This window comes from Leiobunum rupestre, chromosome 6 (genome assembly GCF_980474605.1).
Source record: "Leiobunum rupestre chromosome 6, qqLeiRupe1.1.hap1, whole genome shotgun sequence".
NCBI lineage: Eukaryota > Metazoa > Arthropoda > Arachnida > Opiliones > Sclerosomatidae > Leiobunum > Leiobunum rupestre.
Genome location: NC_143389.1, coordinates 46,549,569 through 46,558,658, shown reverse-complemented (window position 1 = coordinate 46,558,658; position 9,090 = coordinate 46,549,569). Strand labels below are relative to the sequence as shown.

At 37.9% G+C, this 9,090-nt stretch overlaps 3 protein-coding genes across 3 annotated transcripts in view; 1 reads left to right on the top strand and 2 right to left on the bottom strand.

Annotated features, from left to right (window-relative positions):
* Reg-5 (Rhythmically expressed gene 5) overlaps positions 1–9,090 on the top strand; it is a 41,405-nt gene that overhangs the window by 11,746 nt on the left and 20,569 nt on the right. The gene's annotated exons all lie outside the window — the stretch shown is intronic.
* LOC149941170 (pancreatic lipase-related protein 2-like) lies at positions 94–2,390 on the bottom strand. Its single transcript, XM_090177499.1, has 10 exons — positions 2,123–2,390; positions 1,781–2,058; positions 1,565–1,711; positions 1,387–1,495; positions 1,211–1,327; positions 1,082–1,150; positions 689–964; positions 495–612; positions 252–434; positions 94–196 (listed from the first exon to the last, which is right to left on the bottom strand). Exons 1-10 carry the CDS (start codon positions 2,388–2,390, stop codon positions 94–96), a joined length of 1,668 nt encoding a protein of 555 aa, XP_090033625.1.
* On the bottom strand, positions 3,764–5,985 carry LOC149941169 (pancreatic triacylglycerol lipase-like). Its single transcript, XM_090177498.1, has 10 exons — positions 5,892–5,985; positions 5,630–5,824; positions 5,295–5,572; positions 5,079–5,225; positions 4,910–5,018; positions 4,723–4,839; positions 4,540–4,662; positions 4,204–4,479; positions 4,011–4,128; positions 3,764–3,950 (listed from the first exon to the last, which is right to left on the bottom strand). The coding sequence occupies exons 1-10, from the start codon at positions 5,983–5,985 to the stop codon at positions 3,764–3,766; spliced, it is 1,644 nt and encodes a 547-aa protein (XP_090033624.1).

Here is a 9,090-nt window from a genome sequence, read left to right as displayed (position 1 = left end):
TCTGGAGTGAGCGGAAAGTGTCTATCGTTATTTCAATTGGCGCGAAGTTAATAATATTAAAACGTTGTTGAGGTCCTCTAAATAACTGCGCCTTTAGTTGCATTTCTCAAGAACCACTTCACTTCGCGACGTCAAGGGATTGTCCACGTCTTGACAAAATATTGTCGGCAATTGAGCACTTTGAAGAAAACGTTTTCTTTGATATGAAACCAGGAACGAAATCTTTAAAACCTCATTCTATCTATAATTACCTTCTGCCGTCGGTTAACATCGGGATAATTTTGAGCCATTCTATATTGATCGCGTCTTTGCTAGAGGAGAAGATCGCAAAGAACTGGCTGACGTATTCCAGCGTCACCGTCTGTAAATTTCCCAAATCTTTCCCGGTGGTTGCCACAAAATTGAGGGTTTGTCCGGGTGCCAAGCTTAGGATTCTGTACCAATTATAATTAAGTGAATAGAAGGGTTGCGTACTAAGTAGCTAAAACGTCTACCCGTCTCCGAGTTGGATACAGTCACTGCTTTGTCTACTTCCTCGTAGTGTTATATGTAATTTTCCAGTTCGTTTCGCTCCTTCGTCCTTGAGTTGCAAAGTCACGTGATAGTGGAAAACTAGAAAGTGGGAACTGACTTTATTGATTCCAATGTTTTTTTGAAAACACCCTTCTTTGGGAATTACTTTACTTACGACAGAAAGGCGATTTATTAGACGTTTTGAAAAACATTTTCGTGGGTACAGCGCTCCCATTTATGGTTTTTTGAACCCTGTCTCTATACTCGATGGCTCTCGGTCCCATCGTGGCACATTTCTCGTTACTTGACCCGCAATCGTGGCAACTTCCCGCGATAAATTTCTTGTAATCGGTGCAGGCGAAACCCACCATTTGGCACTCTTTTTGTTTGATAGATTCGGTCATATAGTCGATGGCGCGCTGATGGTTGCAAGCCACAAATCGTCTTCCACCTTAAAATGAGTGAGAGAGTCATCTTAGTTTACTGTTCTCTTTGTCGATTAATTATCCATTACCTTCTCCCATTCCGTCGAATACCGTCGACACTACTCCCGATTCGATCCTTCCGCAGCCCGGCTGATCTCGGCCTCCGTTGGGGAAGAAATCGACGTGACCCACTTCTTGACTCATGCCGAACCCTACATTGAACAATAAAAAATATCTGTATTTGGAATTAACTGTTTTCTTTTGAAACAAACCTAAAAGTAGAATGGATTTAGCATCCGAGTGAACCACGTCCACAAACTTGGCGTCAGTTGGGTCTATCCTGACTTTAGTCGGCATTCCACCAAAGAGAGGGTCAGCGGGGTCCATAGCTATGAATTCAAGGTACTGTTCGATAAACATTGCTGAACGGACTGGGCATTTTACTCACCAGTAATCCGTCCCAGATTTTCTATTTGGTTGCCAGCGTATCCGGCGATATGAGATCCTAAACTGTGGCCCAATATATGGATCATTTCCGCTTTCATTCCGTATTCTGACTATACAAAATATACATATAAACGCGTGATCATTTTAAAAATTTCAAATACCAATATTTTAGAACTTACGATAAGAACTTTGCACAAAAGGGCGATTTCGGCGCCCACTATTCTAGTATTAGCCGTAGCTTGAGCGTATGGTGGTTTGTTTCCTCCGCTCCAATCCACAATTATCACGTTGAAGTCTCCGTTAGCCAAAAACGCGTCTTTCATCTCCTATAAATGAATCAATAAAATTTCACTCTGATAGGAATAACAAGATTAATTCGGGATAACCATCCTCACTCTCATCCATTTTACAAACATTTGATTGTCCACGTAACCGTGAATGATAAATTTGGTTTCCAAAGTGTGGTCGAAGAACGACGTGACAATGCTATCGTGGTCGTCTGCCCTCAAGACTCTTTCTATTTGGTTGTTGGAACGCGTATACAGCAAGAATTTAGTGTTGATAGTGCCCCTGTCTTGTGGCAAAAGGTTGATGGGCCGATTGACCCAGTCAAAAAAGTCCTTGTCGTTTGTAAAGCAACCCAGCCCCTCGTAACATTTTGAGAGTGGAGCCGCTAATATTCATTGAGAACATTTTATTGTTGGAAGCTATCTTTTTAGACCTTTATAGGCTCTTACCATTCTCGAGATCCAATATGCTTTGACCCGTAGCTCCGGGGTACAATGTTTTTACATCTAAATGCAGGGGTATATAGGATCCCACTTGCTGTAAGCCAGGAATGTAATCGACCAGCGGTAACTTGGCAGGGAAATGTTCTTCGACAGACGGTCCTAAATATAACGGGGTTGTGGAGGATGAACCATTTTTGAACAAGGGTGTTTTTTGAGGCAACAACTCTTGATTATGGTAACCAAGTAGAATGGTGCATACAAACCCGAAAAACATTGTGGTGTCCCTTCGAAGAAATTTACGATGTTCTTAAATATCTTTAATAGCGATGTTATATATTCTGAAAACGATGACTAGGATTTAGTTTATCACTGCTTTTTCGGCGAAAATCATTTCGTCGATAACTATAAAGTTTCAGGTTTCTTATGGAAGACAGTACAATAATCACATTTGTATGATATGAAAAATTAAATGTTTGTGTTATAAAATATTAAATTTTTGTGTTATAAAATATAAAATTTTTATGTTATAAAATATTCCATAATATTTGTATGTTATTAAGTATTTAATTTATTTGTATGTTATTAAGTATTTAATTTGTATGTTATAAAATATTTCATTTGTTTGTATGTTATAAAGTATTTTATTTGTATGTTATAAAATATTTACTTTGTATGTTAGAAAATATTTACTTTGTATGTTAGAAAATATTTACTTTGTATGTTAGAAAATATTTACTTTGTATGTTATAAAATATTTACTTTGTATGTTATCAAGTATTTCATTTGTATAAGAATTTCATTTGTATATAGAATTACATTTATATATAGAATTTCATATGTTTACAGAATTTCATTTGCATATAGAATATCATTTGCATATAAAATTTCATTTGTAAATAGAGTTTCATAAATTCATTTGTATATAGAATTTCATTTGCGTATAGAATTTCATTTGTATATAAAATTTCATTTGTATATAGAATTTCATTTGTATATAGAATTTCATTGGTATATAGAATTTCATTGGTATATAGAATATCATTTGTGTATAGAATTTCATTTGTATACAGAATTTCATTTGTATATATAATTTCATTGGTATATAGAATTTCATTTGTATAAAGAATTTCATTGGTATATAGAATTTCATTTTTACATAGATTTTCATTAGTATATAGAGTTTCAATTGTATATAGAGTTTCATTGGTATATAGAGTTTCATTTGTATATAGAGTTTCATTGGTATATAGAGTTTCATTTGTATATAGAGTTTCATTGGTATATAGAGTTTCATTTGTATATAGAGTTTCATTGGTATATAGAGTTTCATTTGTATATAGAATATCATTTGTATGTTATAAAATAATTAACCACATAATGGGTATGATTCTTTATTAAAAGTTGGATTCATTTGTTCAAAGTAAATTAATTAAATAACCCTTATTTTAGTTGCATTGCCCCAAACTTTCAAAGACCTGTTCTTTTCGCGACGTCAAGAGACTGGATACCTTCTGGCAAAATATTTTAGTGGTCGAATTTTGCGTCCTTTGAAGAAAGATTAATTTTAGATTTTTCAAAAGTTATTTTGGCATAACGAACAGCGAACTATGGCTTTTTTACTACACAAAAATATAATTATTTTTATTATTACGTTTTGTCGTCGGTTAACATCGGAATAACTTTGAGTGATTCAACATTGATCGTATCTTTTTTTTTGGACAGGACCTTAAAGAACTTGCCGATGAATTCCAGCGTCACCGACTTTAAATCTCCCAAATTTTTCTCGGTTGTTGCCACAAAATGGAGAGTTTGTCCGGTGACGAAGTGCAGCATTCTTAACGAATTAAAATTAAGTGAGTTGAAGACTCTTGTCTTAAGTGGCAATTAAACATACCCTACTCCGAGTTGTATCCGGTCGCTACTTTGTCTACATCCTAGTAGTTTCAGATATAATTCTCCAGTTTGATTCGCTCCTTCGCTCTTGAGTTTCAAAGCCACGTGATAGTGAAAAACTAGAAAGCGGGAACTAACTTTATTGATTCCAATGTTTCTTTGAAAACACCCTTCTTTGGAATTTCTTTACTTACGACAGAAAGGCGATTTATTAGACGTTTTGAAAAACATTTTCGTGGGTACAGCGCTCTCATTTATGGTTTTTTGAACCCTGTCTCTATACTCGATGGCTCTCGGTCCCATCGTGGCACATTTCTCGTTACTCGACCCACAATCGTGGCAACTTCCCTCGAGAAATGTCTTGTAATCGGTGCAGGCGAAACCCACCATTTGGCACTCTTTTTGCTTAATTGATTCGATCACTAAATCGACGGCACGATGATGATTGCAAGACACGAAACGTCTAACGCCTTATAATCAGAGAAAGTCACATTGGTTATTAGTATCTTTAGCAGTTAATTTTGTATTACCTTCTCCGATTCCGTCGAATACCGTCGAAACTACTCCCGATTCGATCCTTCCGCAGCCCGGCTGATCTCGGCCTCCGTTGGGGAAGAAATCGACGTGACCCACTTCTTGACTCATGCCGAACCCTACATCGAACAATAAAATATATCTGTATTTGGAATTAACTGTTTTCTTTTGAAACAAACCTAAAAGAAGAATGGATTTGGCATCCGAGTGAACCACGTCCACAAACTTGGCGTCAGTTGGGTCTATCCTGACTTTAATCGGCATTCCACCAAAGAGAGGGTCAGCGGGGTCCATAGCTACGAGTTCAAAGAAGTTTAAGGTACTGTTCGATAAAAATTGCTGAGTGGACCGGAATTTTTGACTCACCAGTAATCCGTCCCAGATTTTCAATTCGGTTGCCAGCGTATCCGGCGATATGAGATCCTAAGCTGTGGCCCAATATATGGAAATTTTCGGGTTTCATTCCGTATTTGGACTATACATAGAAACGCGTGATCAACTTAAGGAGGTCAAATACCAATATTTTAGAACTTACGATAAGAACTTTGCACAAAAGGGCGATTTCGGCGCCCACTATTCTAGTATTAGCCGTAGCTTGAGCGTATGGTGGTTTGTTTCCTCCGCTCCAATCCACAATTATCACGTTGAAGGTTCCGTAAGCCAAAAACGCGTCTTTCATGTCCTATAAATGGATCAATAAAATTTAACTGTGACCGCAATAATAAGATTAATTCTGAACAACAACCCACACCTTCATCCATTTGCCAAACATTTGATTGTCCACGTAACCGTGAACGATAAATTTGGTTTCCAAAGTGTGGTCGAAGAACGACGTGGCAATGCTATCGGGGTCGTCCGCCCTCAAGACTCTCTCCATTAGGCTGTTGGAACGGGTAAACAGCAAGAATTTTGTGTTGATAGTGCCCCTGTCCTGTGGCATGAGATTGATGGGCCGATTGACCCAGTCAAAAAAGTCCTTGTCGTTTGTAAAGCAACCCAGCCCCTCGTAACATTTTGAGAGTGGAGCCGCTAATATTCATTTGAATCATTTGAAATTGAATTTAAATTTTGTAAACACGTGCTTACCTTTTTCCAGATCCTTTATGTTTTGACCCTTTGTTCCGGGGTACAATTTTTTTACATCCCACTGCTGAGTTAAGAGTGACCCAGCTTGGTGACTCACTGAGTTGACTTGATGATTTATTGAGTTGACTTGATGATTTATTGAGTTGACTTGATGACTTATTGATTCGCTTATAGACCCTACGATACCTTTGTTACCTTTTGGTAGAGATGAAATTATCTCCGTCAAACTAATTAACAATATAGCCCCAAAATACATAATTACTAAGGTTTAAAAGTCCTATTTCAGAGAAATGTCGCCGTTCTAGTTCCTCACGATCCCCTCGCCAAAATATATCGTTGTTCGATTTCTTCCTCATCTTTAAACGCAAAGACACGAGCTTTATCTATTGTTGACTAGTTGAAAGGTTGACATTTTATCAAATTGAAATTAATTGTTATTTTAAGACAAATATTTGAGATTAAACATCATTGACGAGCATTTTGTGCCTGACTCGGAGCCGATACTATTGAATATAATTAATTTATATTAGGAAGGCTGAAGTGGTTGGAGCGAAAGCTTACTTTGTGACAATCGATTTTTAATTAGCAAGATTGTAAAATATAGGTTTTTTTATCGATATACACAAAATTTCCATTGTAACTACTATTTATACAATCTGTTTGATCAAACAATTGTAAGTATAAAAGGACAACTATGGAGGAAACTAAGTTTTACAATGAAAATAACACTGTACATCGCTCAATTGGCATTTTTAGTTGACGCCGAACCACGTAGCGACCAACGAGAGAAGCTCATAAACTAATATTCAACCTGTCTAATACAAATTGTGTCACCTTCATTTTGCAACCGCTTTGACACTTAAAGTGCGTTTGAAAAAATTCAGAAAGGATTTACCACGTGGTAGCAGATACGACCAATCATATTCTGAAAAGAAGCATGGGAAACTGGTTAAATTCAAACACGGGTGTGTCCCTTTAAATATGCCCTTGCAATGTGTAGTTGGAGAAACACTATAAGATAATAATTGGTGATTTTGTCCTAAAATAATTGCACATGCTTCTTTTTACACACAATCCTAAGGATTTGTGTGTATTAGCCTCACGTACAGTGTAGCCGTTGCCGATGCCGCCGATGCCGCCGATGCCACCGATGGCGCCGTGTCACGCATACCTCTTCAACGGTTAGGGCTAGAAGAGTCAATGATATCTCGTTCGAATGTACAGACATCGCCATTGATAACCTTTCATAAAGTTTTCAAATCGGAGCCCAAAAAGTTGGGCATTTGCCCAATTTACTATTTTCGGTGATTTCCGATAACGTTAAAAAAATATATTATTGGATAGGTTAGGATTCAGTTAAACTACAACTTCGGTTATATCAGTAAATATTAAATTTAAGTATAGTTTTCGGGGTTATTTACCGGACCCCAATGTTCGTGGTTTTATATTTCCGCCTGAAAGTCGACATAACGTTCCTTAATTTAAGTCCGATTTTCATGAAAGTTATATTTTTGAATAGCTGTGGTTTACATTTAACCTGGAATTGCAAATACTTTCCTTAAATTTAATTCTAAGTAAGGTTTTTTGGGCAGCGTATACGGACCCCCGCAATTTCCAACATTGTAAATCCGCGTGTTTCCCTCTGGCGTTTTTCAAGGCCGTTCAGAGTGGGCCGCGCTTTCAACGTATGAGCAGAAGTAACAATTAAGTATGACACTGATCGGCCTAGTCTTCGGCGTATGACCAGAAGTAACAAATAAGTGTGATCAGAAGTAACTAATAAGCGACACTGATCGAAGGAATCTTCGATGCTTTCAAAGTATGACTAGAAGTAACAAATAAGTGTAAATATGTATGTATGTGTGACCGTGGATATATTTTGGTTGCGATACCGGCGTTGCAGGTTGCTGTGAATAGCTCAAACAAACTTAACACATTAGAAGGATTGTGTATTCTGACCGTCGTACGTCTTGTTTATCACTGTCCTAGAGGGGGTGAAATTAAGGGTTCCCTAGTATTTGGATATAGAATAAAAACAATTACATAGGTCTTTTCCTTTTTAAATATTTTAATCAGATAATTATTTACTCCAAAGCTGCCCCAGTAAACTTCACTACAGCTCTGAATAAGATTACTATACAGGGTGCTTTTTTTTGCTCGAAAAAGTGATTTTTTTTTCAAAAACTATGTTTTCTAGAAAGTTGAAATTTGTACTGTACATTATCCGTGCCGGGGGACACTTTCTGCCAAAATTGCATCTAAATCGAAAAAATATTTTCACGTTTTTTGAAAATTTTAATTTTAACCGCTAGGTGCTATAAGAAAATTGCCAATGAAAAAATTGTAGAGCGTCACCGAAAACGTACAAATAGCGTTTGCGCGAAAAAATAGACGTCTTTTTCACTGAAAAAAAACGACTTGAAAGAGTGACAAGTTGGGCAAGCTAAAATACCTTTTTTGAATTCCATTGGGAGAGTAGTGTAACTTTATGAAAGTCAGAAATTTGTTAATCTGGTGTTTAATGCAATAAACACCGCTGAAAAATCAAGGAGACAATGGCGAAGAAGGTATTACACGATTTAATTTCGTAGGATGAAAAATGCGAAGTACGTTTCGAAAATACCACCTTCGGCTGCGATGCAGGCTTGGACTCGAACAATCATATTGTCGAAGGCGGCTTGAATCATTTCCGGGGCTACTTCCCGGCAAGCGCTTACAATTCGTTGACGCAGCTCTTCAAGGGTCTCAACCGGAGTGGCGTACACCTTGTCCTTGATGAAGCCCCAAAGAAAGAAATCCAACGGAGTCAGATCGGGCGACCTTACTGGCCAGTGTACGGGACCGTTTCTCCCTATCCATCGTTGCGGAAATTCGTTGTTTAGGTAATCTCTCACGGCTCTGTGGTAATGAGGCGGGGCACCGTCTTGCTGAAACCACAGTCTTGCTCGTTGCGCCAACGGCAGTTCGTCAAGTTGTTGTTCTAGCTCATTTCTCAAGAAATATAAATAACTCTCGCCATTTAGATTTTGCGGTAAGAATACTGGACCAATCCACCGGTTTCCAACAAGACCAATCCAAACACTCAAGCGCCCAATTTGAAATTGGTGACGGTGTTCATATCCCCAGTGTGGATTTGTGTCTTCCCAAACATGATTATTTTGGTGATTGTAAGGGCCGTCTCTTGCAAACGAGGATTCATCCGAGAATAGCATGTTGCGGAGGAATTGTGGGTCGTCGTGCACGGAATTTAGCAGCCAGTTGCAAAAATCCAGCCGTTGTTGAGCGTCTCCATCTCGTAAGCCGTGGTGAAGCGTTGCTCTGTAAGGATGGTACTTATGCCTATGTAAAATTTCCCAAATGCGAGTTTTACTGAAAGCCAAATCCTTACTCGCCGCGGCACAACTACTACGTGGGTATGCGGCAAAATAGGCTAAAACGGTGTTTTCAAAGTCCAAATCCCA

Coding starts and splice junctions, on each gene's coding strand:
- LOC149941170 (XM_090177499.1), bottom strand. CDS start 2,390: ATGTTTTTCGGGTTTGTATGCACCATTCTACTTGGTTACCATAATCAA. Junction 965..1,081: donor AGGCCGAGATCAGCCGGGCT/GCGGAAGGATCG, acceptor ACTCATTTTAAG/GTGGAAGACGATTTGTGGCT. Junction 613..688: donor TAATAAATCGCCTTTCTGTC/GTAAGTAAAGTA, acceptor CCCACTTTCTAG/TTTTCCACTATCACGTGACT.
- LOC149941169 (XM_090177498.1), bottom strand. CDS start 5,985: ATGAGGAAGAAATCGAACAACGATATATTTTGGCGAGGGGATCGTGAG. Junction 5,226..5,294: donor TGTTTGGCAAATGGATGAAG/GTGTGGGTTGTT, acceptor ATCCATTTATAG/GACATGAAAGACGCGTTTTT. Junction 5,019..5,078: donor TTTTGTGCAAAGTTCTTATC/GTAAGTTCTAAA, acceptor TTCTATGTATAG/TCCAAATACGGAATGAAACC.